The 12886-nt window shown below is 35.0% G+C and overlaps 1 protein-coding gene across 1 annotated transcript in view; it reads left to right on the top strand.

Annotated features, from left to right (window-relative positions):
* SHOC2 (SHOC2 leucine rich repeat scaffold protein) overlaps positions 1–12886 on the top strand; it is a 93895-nt gene that overhangs the window by 38299 nt on the left and 42710 nt on the right. Inside the window, exon 2 of the mRNA XM_002913558.4 lies at positions 4954–5897. Coding sequence (XP_002913604.1) covers positions 5195–5897 — 703 coding nt within the window. The 5' untranslated portion in view covers positions 4954–5194. The remainder of the gene's footprint in view (positions 1–4953; positions 5898–12886) is intronic.

Here is a 12886-nt window from a genome sequence, read left to right on the forward strand (position 1 = left end):
TCGAGCCCCACATCAGGCTCCTCCACTATGAGCCTGCTTCTTCCTCTCCCACTCCCCCTGCTTGTGTTCCCTCTCTTGCTGGCTGTCTCTGTCTCTGTTGAATAAATAAAATCTTAAAAAACGTAAAAAAATAAAAAATAATTATTATATGTAATGATCATCATTGTAGTCTGTACCAAGAATAGATTTTATTAGGCTAGTGCTTTCTCACTTCCATCTTCCCTCCAGTCCTCTTTCCCATAGATTTTAGGAAATTGTAGCTATTTTAGAAATAGCTAAAAGTAATGTTAAGTGTATTATAAGAACAAGGAAATTTTTTTTACTTTTTACATCCAGTTTGCATACAAGATACAGTTCCTGCAAGGAATGATTTGAAATATGAAACAGTGACCTGGAAAACTGTCACCACACTTCAGAATGTGGCCTCTTCTGGTAAACTTTATTGAAACATAGCCTCACGTAGTCATTTATAAGTGTCTACAGCTGTTTTCATGCTAAAGTGATGGAATTGAGCACTGGTAACAGAACATCTGGCCCTCAAAGCCTAAAGCATTTAATATGTGGCCCTTTTTACAGGAAAAGTTTCTGACCCCTGGGTTAGAAGGTATTGAGGCCTAAAGTATTGTAATCAGCGTCCTCATACAATTATGATTTGGATAGCTATCTTTGAAATACACCATGGCATAGTGGAAAAAACATATATGGGCTTAGAGTCAGACCTGGTTTTGAATTTTTCTTTACTTACCAGGTATCTCTCTTTAATGCTTCAATTTTCTTCTCTGTAAATTGGAAATAGAGGAACTCTTCTACTTAGGAATTTGAAGTTAAGAATTTTCATAATTTAGAATATAACTAAGTACCTGAGAAAAATTTTATCAACTAAGACCTCTGCCAACAGAGAACATTGGTAATATTTGGTATCATTTTTGGACAAATGATAAAAATGAACTCAAACCAAGTGGAGACACTTTTAATATCTTCCTTGATGTGGTTTTGAGAATTTGAAATAAGATAAAAAGTTCATGTCAAGTGCTCTGTGTATGGTAGTTATTAGGTGGTAGGGAATAGAGGAATATTCTGGAGTGATGAAGATCCCAGTATAAAAACACCATTGCTAGGCTCAGCTTAGTAATTGGTGCAATTTTATGCTTTTTCACTAGATTTTAAGCATTTTTAGAATGGGTACTGTCACTTTCTGTTACATAAGTGGGTGCAAGAGTCAAATCTTTTGCAAATGTAACGTTATAAAGGGATTTTTAAAAAATCGAATAGTTTATTTCCAATAAACATGAAAGATTACTCCCTATACTTTTTTTCTTGTCCAAAAAAGTTTAGTGGTGTCACCTGATTCAGATCTGGGTTAGATGCAGAATTTAATTTGGGACTGTCAAGTCATTTGTTAGTTGTGTTAGACAACATATATTTTTATTGGATGTGAAAATTTTTTAGTTAATAGTCAAGCCTGGTTAGTTAGTTAATTCCATTCAGTATGGTGATGTCAAAGTCCAAATTCTGTTCTCTGTAACTAGTTATATTTTTTTGAACAGTGCCTGAGCTGTATATCAATAAATCTCATTAAGAATAAGAGTTATAGGGTGATCCAGCCATTGCACTACTGGGTGTTTACCCCAAAGGTACAGACGTAGTGAAGAGAAGGGCCATATGCACCCCAATGTTTAGAAGCATTGTCCACAATAGCTAAATCGTGGAAGGAGCCGAGATGCCCTTCAACAGATGACTGGATTAAGAAGTTGTGGTCCATATATACAATGGAATATTACTCAGCTATCAGAAAGAACGAGTTCTCAACATTTGCTGCAACATGGACGGCACTGGAGGAGATAATGCTAAGTGAAATAAGTCAAGCAGAGAAAGACAATTATCATATGATTTCTCTCATCTATGGAACATAGGAACTAGGATGATTGGGGATAAAGGGATGAAAGGGATAAAGAAAGGGGGGGTAATCAGAAGGGGGAATGAAACATGAGAGACTATGGACTAAGAGAAACAAACTGAGGGCTTCAGAGGGGAGGGGGTGGGGGAATGGGATAGGCNAGGGGGGTGGGGGGAATGGGATAGACCGGTGATGGGTAGTAAGGAGGGCACGTATTGCATGGTGCACTGGGTGTTATATGCAAGTAATGAACCACCGAACTTGACATCGGAAACCGGGGATGTACCGTATGATGACTAACATAATATAATAAAAAATCATTAAAAAAATAAAATTCTTTTCCCAATTAAAAAAAAAAGTTATAGGATGAATATGTGGGGTCAGTTCAAATCCATCACTATTGCAGGGAAACCAAAGAGCTCAAGTATCTCTAGTATGAACTTCAACTATATTTTGGTATTTATATATTATGGAAAGTCTCTTTTCAAACTTCAATGGAAACTTGAAATTATTAGTAACTTGTTTTGTCATTAGTACAATTTCTTTCCTGACCCACTCTTTTATCCTCAATTTTAATTTTTTTTATGGAACCATTTTTAATATTTATAGTAGTATCATGTATGTAACATACAAATATTTCTGTAGTTCTTTGGTTTTCATTTTATTTTTTCAAGTAATCTCTACACCTGTTGTGGGGCTTGAACTCACAACCCCGAGATCCAGGGTGACATTCTGTACTGACTGAGCCAGCTAGCCACCCCCTCAATTTTCATTTTTTAGAATAATATTTAAGAAATACAATAGTAAATATACCAGTGTTCAGATTTGGTTATATCCTGTATTTCCAAAGTTGATAAGCATTTGCTGAGACATTTCTTATTAAATCAGATGTTACCTAGATTCCTCTTCCTAAAGATTCCAGTTCAGTGGTTTAGGATAGAGTTTGGGAATTTATTTTTTTAAAACAAATATCACAGGTTTATTTTATTTTTTGTATTACAGAAGTTTGGGAAACATGAGAATAGGAGATCAAGGATTCTATCTTAAAAATGCCAATTGTGTGTTTAGAAAAGTGTCTTTTTTAACTCATAAAAATCCTTTTAAATCTAATTATTAAGCAGAAACATTAAAGTTTTGCTAGTATACTTCGTGTGAGGCTAGATTGGTTCTTTAATATGTAACATCTTTTTTATACCATCTGCATCTCACTTTAAATTCAGTACATACATATCTTGTTAAATAGAAATTTGATTTCAGAAACTTGGCATAATGACATTTCTAACATACAAATTGATAAGAAATGTCTGTATTCCCATCATCCGTGTATATTTCCCATTATTCACTGTTATATCATTTTAATGTGCTTTCATTTTGGCTTATCAGCATTGCTTTCTCAATCAGTACCTCTGAAGGTTTTCTTAGTCTTTCTCCATTGTAGCTCAAATTATTTTCTCTTTTTGAAGGGGTGGTGAGTAGTGGAGAGATAATAACTTTTCTGATGCGCTAGCAAAAAATACCATGTTTATTTAACTGTAGAACCTTATAGGCTGATAAAGTTCAAACTCTAGTCTGGAATTTACAGATCATTAGTCTTCTACCCGGCTCCTAGTATTACTGCACCCGAGACTTTGCTTCAGCAAAGTTCCACCTTTTCATTTTCCTATGGCAAGCTAAGATCATTCCGTATTCTTGGCCTAAGTTACCATTTCACTGTATCTACCTGGACTGCGTTGCCACCTTGTCTTTACTTGCTTGTACTTCTGTACACAACCTTTCTGAGCCCTTTTCACTGATGTCAGTTTTCTCAAAAGAGCAATAGCATATGTCATTGTCTGAGGATTTACTATACTATCTTATGTTTAGTTGTTATATGTGAGTGTTTTGGCTGCCTAATTAAACTGTAACCTTGTATAGGGTAGGGCTCATATCCTCTGTATAGAAATTTTTAGCACGATCCTGTGCACTTAGACTACCAAATACTTTTGGTAGTCTCATAAAATTTTAACTTTTTTTTAAGTTCTTAAGCTAATCAGGTAGGATTTTAATCATTTTGTCTTTAATCTTTAAGCCCTACCATCACATAAAGATCAGTTATTTATAAAATTAATAAGAGTCACAAGATAGAAATTATATTTTAAATTTCATAATACTTAGGGAGGACAGACTCCTTCACAGCCATTTTACTCATCTTTTCAGCCTTTGTAGTTCCTTTTGGTCATTTTACCAGTGAACTTTTTCTACTTTTTAAAACTGTTAAGAATCCTTATCACCATTCAGTTTCTAGTTTATAGACATCATTAGAGATTGCTCTTTGTTACTGTTTCTCAAGGTGGTCCCTAGATCTACCTGCATTGGAATCACCTAGAATGCTTATTAAAGTACAGATTCTTAACGTCGTTTTCTCTAAACTATTTGCTGTGCTCCATACATATTTCACTTTGCCATTTTCTTCTTTTGTGAGATTGCTCTTGATTCTGTCATAGCTTTGAAATCCTTTCTGTTACCTAAAGCTGTCTGGCAATTAGTTGCAGATAGAGCAGTTTTAGTGTAGTGGTTAGGAACACAGGCTGTGGATATATACATTGGAATCTCAACTCTGTTGCTTTTCCAAGATCACAAGGCTAGTTACTTAAAAGTGTTTCTGTGCCTTGGTGTCCCTCTTTAAAAATTAGGGACAACAGTTGATCTCATAGGGCTGTTATATGTATTAAATTAATATTTGTACATTTCTTACAGTAGTGCTTGTTCATCGAAAGCAGTCAAACATTAGCTGCTATTATGATTTCTCCCATTTTTCAGTTCTTACAAACTTATGGTAACTTGTATGCTTACCGTACTTCTTCCTGTTAGATTATAAAGTCCTTGAAGATAGGGGCCTGCCTTATCAATTTTTATAGTTTTTCAATGGATTTTGCATAGTAGAAAGTGTTCAGTAAATATTTACTGCATTAAATCATAGAAAAATGGCCAAATTTTCAGTAAGATTGTTTTTCAGAGCCCATTTACTTAATACAAATTGTAATCTAATTTAATATTCTTTTTGTATTGTATTTCAGGAATTCTAATGAGTCATTGACCAGCACCATTTTACCAGTTGGAACAAGTTATCAGAAATGGGCATAGTGCTTTTAGATCCAACATGTAACAGATGGCTATTACTCCATGGTGATTACTTCTTCAAGCCAACACCTTTTTTGATTGTGTAGGTCTTTGTCTCTTCATCTTTGAATTCCAGTTACTGTTGTTGGCAAATAAAACACAGGAGTTCATGTAGTTTTTGCCCAAGCTTGCGTCACCATGAGTAGTAGTTTAGGAAAAGAAAAAGACTCTAAAGAGAAAGATCCCAAAGTGCCATCAGCCAAGGAAAGAGAAAAGGAGGCAAAAGCCTCCGGAGGTTTTGGGAAAGAGAGCAAAGAAAAAGAACCTAAGACCAAAGGGAAAGATGCCAAAGATGGAAAGAAGGACTCCAGTGCTGCCCAACCAGGAGTGGCTTTTTCAGTTGACAATACGATCAAACGGCCAAATCCAGCACCTGGGACTAGGAAAAAATCTAGCAATGCAGAGGTGATTAAAGAGCTCAACAAATGCCGGGAAGAGAATTCAATGCGTTTGGACTTATCCAAGAGGTCTATACACATATTGCCATCATCAATCAAAGAGTTGACTCAATTAACAGAACTTTATTTATATAGCAACAAATTGCAGTCCCTCCCAGCAGAGGTAGGCTGTCTAGTAAATCTCATGACACTGGCTCTAAATGAAAACTCACTCACCAGTTTGCCTGACTCTCTTGATAACTTGAAGAAGCTGCGGATGCTTGATTTACGGCATAATAAACTGAGAGAAATTCCTTCAGTGGTGTATAGGCTAGATTCTCTCACCACTCTTTACCTTCGCTTTAATCGTATAACTACTGTGGAAAAGGACATCAAAAATCTGTCAAAACTCAGCATGCTTAGCATTCGAGAGAACAAAATCAAACAACTACCTGCTGAAATTGGTAAGAGACCTTGGGTTACTACTATTTGTAGTATTTGTTATGCCAGATAATTTTGTTAAGTGATTTTCCATATCAGAAAATATGATACTTGCCTAAAAATAGCTAGTTTCTAAATTTCATCTTATGTTTTACTTTAATTATTTTAGCAATGTTAGTGTATGGTTTGAGCTTATTTTATAGACTTAAGAAAGTGAGTTAGAATATTGATGTACAGTTGGACCTGTTTCAATAAACCTATTCTGCTTTCATTTTCACTGGAGAAAAGGTGAATTTGTAGCAATAAAAAGATGTTTCCCGAATTTTTAACTTGTTACTACCTATAATAAAAATATCTAAATAGTATAGTAGGTTCATTAAGGCTACATTTTCCAGTGCTTTCACTTTCCCTTCTTTATCTGAAAAATGTGTAAATTCACATGACTTTTCTACCTAATTTACTACAAAAGATTGGCATATCAGAGCCTTGTTTAAAAAAAAAAAGCAGAAGTGTGGTAGTAGTATAAAAAATAAGCAATTTGATTTTTTGATTAGGGAATATAGTAAACTTTGACTTACCAGTTTTGAGAAATTGATAAAAGTATTTTTGGGCTCGTTTTATAACATTTAAAAAAAATGACATAAAAGTTAATTACGTAACTTTTTAAGGGAGGTTTTCTTATGAAAGGCAGATATATTCTGAACAAAATAGGTGATTTAAAAATATTGTTGCTTGAGCATTGCTCTTATAGTGGGTGACAAAGGAAACTTGAGGCACTGCAGCTTTGTAGAGAGATAATATTCTGTAGGTGTGTTTAAAAATTTATTTAGCTTTGAAAAAGATACAGTTTAAGTTTTAGGTATGGCATTTTTCTACATTTAACTCTCACCAGACACATAAAATCTTAATTTAATTTTGGTTTCATGAAACGTATTTGGAAAATCCATGATAGATTTTCTCAAGCAATGAACTTATTACTTTGAAAATATGACTCACTTATACAATACTAAAATATCCTCAGGAATCTGAATGGAAATACTCCTTTTCATGTCTTCAGGTAGAAATGTGGTCGTTGATTGACTCTTGATTTCATACCAGATTCAGTTAAAATTTCACCATTATATATGGTTCATTCTGAAATAGAATTGCTAAAGAAAAAAGAAATGCTAAATTTTTACATAGAAATATCAAAATATTAAATGTTATTTCCTGTTTTTGCTCTTATTGTTTTGGGTGTGTGTTACCCTACATCTGAAAATGTTGGCTTATTTCATGAGAGTCCTATTAAGGATGTCTTTCTATAGGGATGTTATCAAATTACCTGGGAATTAAGAATGTACATTTCTTATGTAAGAAATTATAGAATTTTATTATTTTTTTTTAAAGATTTTATTTATTTGCGAGAGAGAGAGAGCGAGAGCGAGAGAGCATGAGGGGGGGAGGGTCAGAAGGAGAAGCAGACTCCCCACTGAGCACAGAGCCCAGTGCTGGACTTAATCCTGGGACTCCAGGGTCATGACCTGAGCCAAAGCCAGTCACTCAACCAACTGAACCACCCGGGAGCCAGGAAGTTACAGGATTTTAAATGTACTTCAGTTTGTTCTTAGCATATAGATACAGCATTTTTACTAAAGTGAATGTATTTTTAAAAGTCAGCAAATTTTATTTAATTAAATGGCTTCTGTCTGCCTAATCTATGACCTTTATTCCTAAGTTTGTAATTTTAAAAATAACCTTTGAGTTTGTTTGAGGAGTACCCTCCCACAATTAGTGGCATTATTAAAGTTTGTGTTCTTGTAATTTTTGTATTTCTGTAAAAATAGTTATTTCATAAATGTTATTTTATTCCAGGCAGGCATCAGATAGACAATAAACTGCTTTTAAAGATAAAAGTTAATATTTCTTAAAAGGGGCTAAGATTTATAAGGCTAGCTTAGATGCATGGATTTGGGGCGGAGGTTGCAGAAGTCTGCATAATCTTTTCCCTATAAAGGACAAGAAAATGTCAAGTAAAGGGGCGCCTGGGTGGCGCAGTCATTACGCGTCTGCCTTTGGCTCAGGGTGTGATCCTGGAGTCCTGGGATCGAGCCCCACGTCAGGCTCCTCTGCTGGGAGCCTGCTTCTTCCTCTCCACTCCCCCTGCTTGTGTTCCCTCTCTCACCGGCTGTCTCTTGCTCTGTCAAATAAATAAATAAAATCTTAAAAAAAAAAAAAAAAGTAAATGTCCAGTAAAAACAATATAATCATCATAATAATAATGGCTGTTGTTCAAGCACAGTATGTCATATGGTATACTTTGCATATTTTATCTCGTTAAGTTCTTACAGTATCCCAATGAAATAGACACTTCTTCCTCCATTGTATTGAAGTAGGAACTGAAAATATAGAGAGATTAGATAATTTACTAAAAGTCATACAGCTAGGGGGGCACCTGGGTGGCTCAGTCGTTTAAGTGCCTGTCCTTGGCTCAGGTCATGATCCCAGGGTCCCAGGATTGAACCCCCCAGCTCAGGCTCCCTGCTCAGGGGGGAGCCTGCTTCTGTCTCTGCCCCTCCCTCCTGCTCTGCTCTCTCGTTCTCTCTTTCAAATAAATAAAATCTTAAAAAAAAAAAAAATCACGCAGCTAGGAGGTCAGTATTTGAACCTAGGTCTTACTGTACTGCCCCCACTAGTCTAGAAGAGTGGATCCCACTCCCAATTTATGGCTTAGTAGTCTGACAGGTTCAGGGAATCTGTACTTCTAAAGAATAAGCTCGGTTATTGTGTTTGTAGCTGCAGTTAAAAGTCATTGCATTAGGGTTTTTTTTGGTGTTTTTGGTGTTTTTGAGGGAGGAGGATGTTAGCAGCTTAGTAAAGATATAATTCACATACCATACAGTTTATACATTTAAAGTGTACAGTTCAGTGGGTTTCAGTATATTCAAAGTTGTGCAGCCATCACAAACAATCTTAGAACATTTTTATCACTCTATAAAGAAACTCTGTACACTTTAGCAGTTACCCCTTCTCTGTTTTCTTGAAACCCCTTAGCCCTAGGCAGACACTAGTTTACTTTCTGTTTCTGTAGATTTGCCTGTTCTGGACATTTCATATAAATGGAATCCTACAACATGTGGTCTTTGGTGACTGGCTTCTTCCACTTAGCGTGTTTTCAAAATTCCTCCAGGTTGTAGCATGTATCAGTACTTTATTCCTTCTTACTGCTGAAGAATACTCCATTCTATGAATATACCACATTTTATTTACCCATTATCAGTTGAACATTTCGGTTGTTTCCGTTTTCTGGCTGTTGCAAATAAAATTACTATGAACACTTGTGTCCGAGTTTTTATGTGGACATTTTTCATTTCTCTTGGATTGTATACCTAAATGTAGAATTACTGAGTCATATGCTAACTCTGTTTAACCTTTTGAGGAAATTCTAGACTAAGTGTCTACACCTTTTTATGTTCCATGTTCCCCACAGTGTATGAGGGTTCTGTTTTCTCTACATCCTCAACATCCTTGCTATCGTCTTTTTATTATAGCTATTCCATGAGTAAGAAGTGGTATTGTGTGGTTTTGATTTGCAGTGTTTTGATGACTATACATTTGTTTTTAATTTTTGAAAGCTATCTTTTATTATAAAGGAAAGACAGTTATTTTCTGTGATGCAGATTTTGCTTTACTGCCCTTTTTTTTTTCTTTTTTGAATATTTTATTTATTTATTAGAGAGAGTGCACAAGCAGGGTGAGGGGGAGAGGGAGAAGCAGACTCCCCACTGGGCAGAGAGCCCCATGCGGGACTCAATCCCAGGACCCTGGGATCATGACCTGAGCTGAAGGCAGATGCTAAACCGACTGAGCCACCCAGGTGCCCTGCTTTACTGATTTTTTATAAATACAAAAAATAAAATCCTGAGCCCCTTTGAGAATGTTTACAAATTAAGACCCTTGGGCAAAGATCAAGTGAAATGGAAATTTGACATTTTTTACAGTTTTCTATGGTTGCTTTTTTTTTTTTTTTTTTTTTTTTTTTTTTTTTGCGGGATGGAGGGTCAGAAGGAGAGGGAGAAAGAGGATTTAAGTGTGGGCCTTGATCTCACAACCCTCAGATAATGATCTGAGCCGAAATCAGGAGTCAGATGCTTAATTGACTGAGTCACCAGATGCCCCAAAAAGTGTTACATACCTTTACTATAGTTTGACTTACTGCTGTAACCCATAACAGGAATTTACAGTTCAAAATATATGATAATTATCATTTTGTTAAACTTCTCTCTATATATATTCACATTATTATAGATATATATTAGATTTCTATTATGATAATAAATGCTTATTTTCTTGTCACGAGTACACCACTTTCAGTCCTGCCATCTAGCAATATATTTGAGGAATATGAGAAATTAGAAGTTCTTGAAATATAGCTTATTGTTTAGTTTAAATAATATATTTGGAATTCAGTCATTATACAAGCTGCGTTGCTTTCTAGGGAACTATATTGAAATCAGAACATATATCTGTTTAAGCATTAATGGCATCTTTATTAGTGATTTCATACCAGTGGTACATATTCACATGCGTGAACATTGGCAGAAAACAGTAAAAAGATACTAAACAGACAGTAAATGTAACCATATGAAGAGCCAGAGATAATACACCATTTGGTAATATTCATTTACCTTTCTTTTTCTGTGATAGGGCATGGACACAAAGTAAATGTCCTGTCTTTTTGTGTTAAGTACTAGATGGAACTCCTAGTCATTGCTTTCTTTTACCATTTGTAATCTTGAAAGAGACTCTTCATTGTACACCAGGGCAATCAAGAAATTATGTTTTGAGAGGGAAAACAGGAAATAATCACTCCCTCTCCCTGTAACCTCTACTGGTTCTGTTGAGTTTTATGTTAAAGATATGCTTTTGTAATTTTTTTTTTTTTTTGGCCTGGGTGGATTAGAGTTAGGGCCATCAGGTAGTCAGTTTGAATAATTAATTCACGTTAGGGAATTCTGGACAATGAAGTTTTAAAGGATTTTAATCTTCAAGGGAAGGACATGGTTGCTCATTGAAACCAGAAAAAAACTCCATCTTTATCTCTTTCGAATATTCCACAGTTTTCCTTCTTTGAATTATGGGCTAGTTTAGGATTTCTTTATTTAAACATGAACCCTTTTTTTTTGTTCTTTATAAAAACAGCTAAGTTAGAAGGAATATTTTTTAAAAAAATTTATTCTTCCTACATTGTATAATCAATAAAATGCTACATCATTTATATATAATATACAATTTCATGTGAATTTGTCAAAATAACCCATTTTGCTTATGAGAATGACCTGATATGTTAAAATGTATCCTTTTTGAGAACCCATAATCATTTTTCCCATTTTAAAAAAACAACTCTCACAGCATTCAGATCTATAAGAAATTAGAATCAGCAAAATTTCTTTACCCATTTGACACAGTAACAGTTACTGAAAACAGAATTCCTACTATACTGAAGTACTGCTATGTTATATTCTGTAAGTTAAGTGATATAATCAACATATAAAAATATATCACCAATGTCTATATAAAAATACTAAGGGCAGAACCAGCAATTTTTTTTAAAGTTGAAGGACCTTAGAGATTTTAATTCCCTATCATTTAATTTTCTGAATTTTTGTGATTTTTGTAGGTTTTCAATAAATGGGGTTTGAAGGGAACTTAATGAAGCCCAGTACTATTACCCATTTTTTCAATATTAACTCAAATTTTAACCCTTAGTCCCTAAAATTCTTGAAATTCTCCCAGGACTGCCAGGAGTGATAAAATTGCTTTTGTGGTCCAGTTAACATTATTTAATGGATCGCCTTTGAGTGTTTGTACAAGTGCTAATGAGTAACTTAGTTTGGCAGGAAAAAGAAATCAGGAAAAGGATTTGTGGTCATTAATAAATAACTCCTTTTGACTGGGAATCCTCAAGAGATTCTAGAAACGTGGACATAACTGTTAACTTATTGTCATTCGATTGTCAGGTGTTTCACTGAACAACAAAAACCTGTAAAAGTTGTTATTGCTAAAGGAAGCAATAAGAGAACAGAAAATAACACTTAAGCCATCTTAGAAGGGTTTGATAGGATCAGAGAGAGGATACAGTTGACTTTCCACCCCGCTGAGGTATAGGGAATTGTGTTCTAATGACAGCATGCTACCTATTCAAAGGAGTATAGACACTCTTGCCCATGTTGCCTAGTTGCAGATGCCCTTGATTAGAAGAGCTACTGAAATCTTCTTCGCAGTGAAAGGGAGAATTAAGCCTGTAAGACAGACTTAAGTAATGTAATGGTAGAAATTCTGATGTAATTCCCTAAATATGTTCAAGCTTGTGTGATAGGTATTTCCAGCTTTTGTTAATTATGTAGTTTTACAAATTAGTAAGATTTGATGTGATTTTTTTAATACAGCTAATCTCTGAATACTTGAAAATATTCCTGTAAGTTCAGGAACAAGAATTGAAAATTTTTTTTAAGATTTATTTGGGAGGGAGGGGCAGATGTAGAGGGGAAGACAGAATCTTTTTTTTTTTTTTTTTTTTTACGTTTTAATGTTTTTTTATTATATTATGTTAGTCACCATACAGTACATCCCCGGTTTCCGATGTAAAGTTCGATGATTCATTAGTTGCGTCTAACACCCAGTGCACCATGCAATACGTGCCCTCCTTACTACCCATCACCGGTCTATCCCATTCCCCCACCCCCCTCCCCTCTGAGGCCCTCAGTTTGTTTCTCTTAGTCCATAGTCTCTCATGTTTCATTCCCCCTTCTGATTACCCCCGCTTTCTTTATCCCTTTCTTCCCCTACCGATCTTCCTAGTTCTTATGTTCCATAGATGAGAGAAATCATATGATAATTGTCTTTCTCTGCTTGACTTATTTCACTTAGCATTATCTCCTCCAGTGCCGCACATGTTGCAACAAATTTTGAGAACTCGTTCTTTCTGATAGCTGAGTAATATTCCATTGTATATATGGACCACAACTTCTTAATC

This window comes from Ailuropoda melanoleuca, chromosome 6 (genome assembly GCF_002007445.2).
Source record: "Ailuropoda melanoleuca isolate Jingjing chromosome 6, ASM200744v2, whole genome shotgun sequence".
Taxonomy (NCBI): domain Eukaryota; kingdom Metazoa; phylum Chordata; class Mammalia; order Carnivora; family Ursidae; genus Ailuropoda; species Ailuropoda melanoleuca.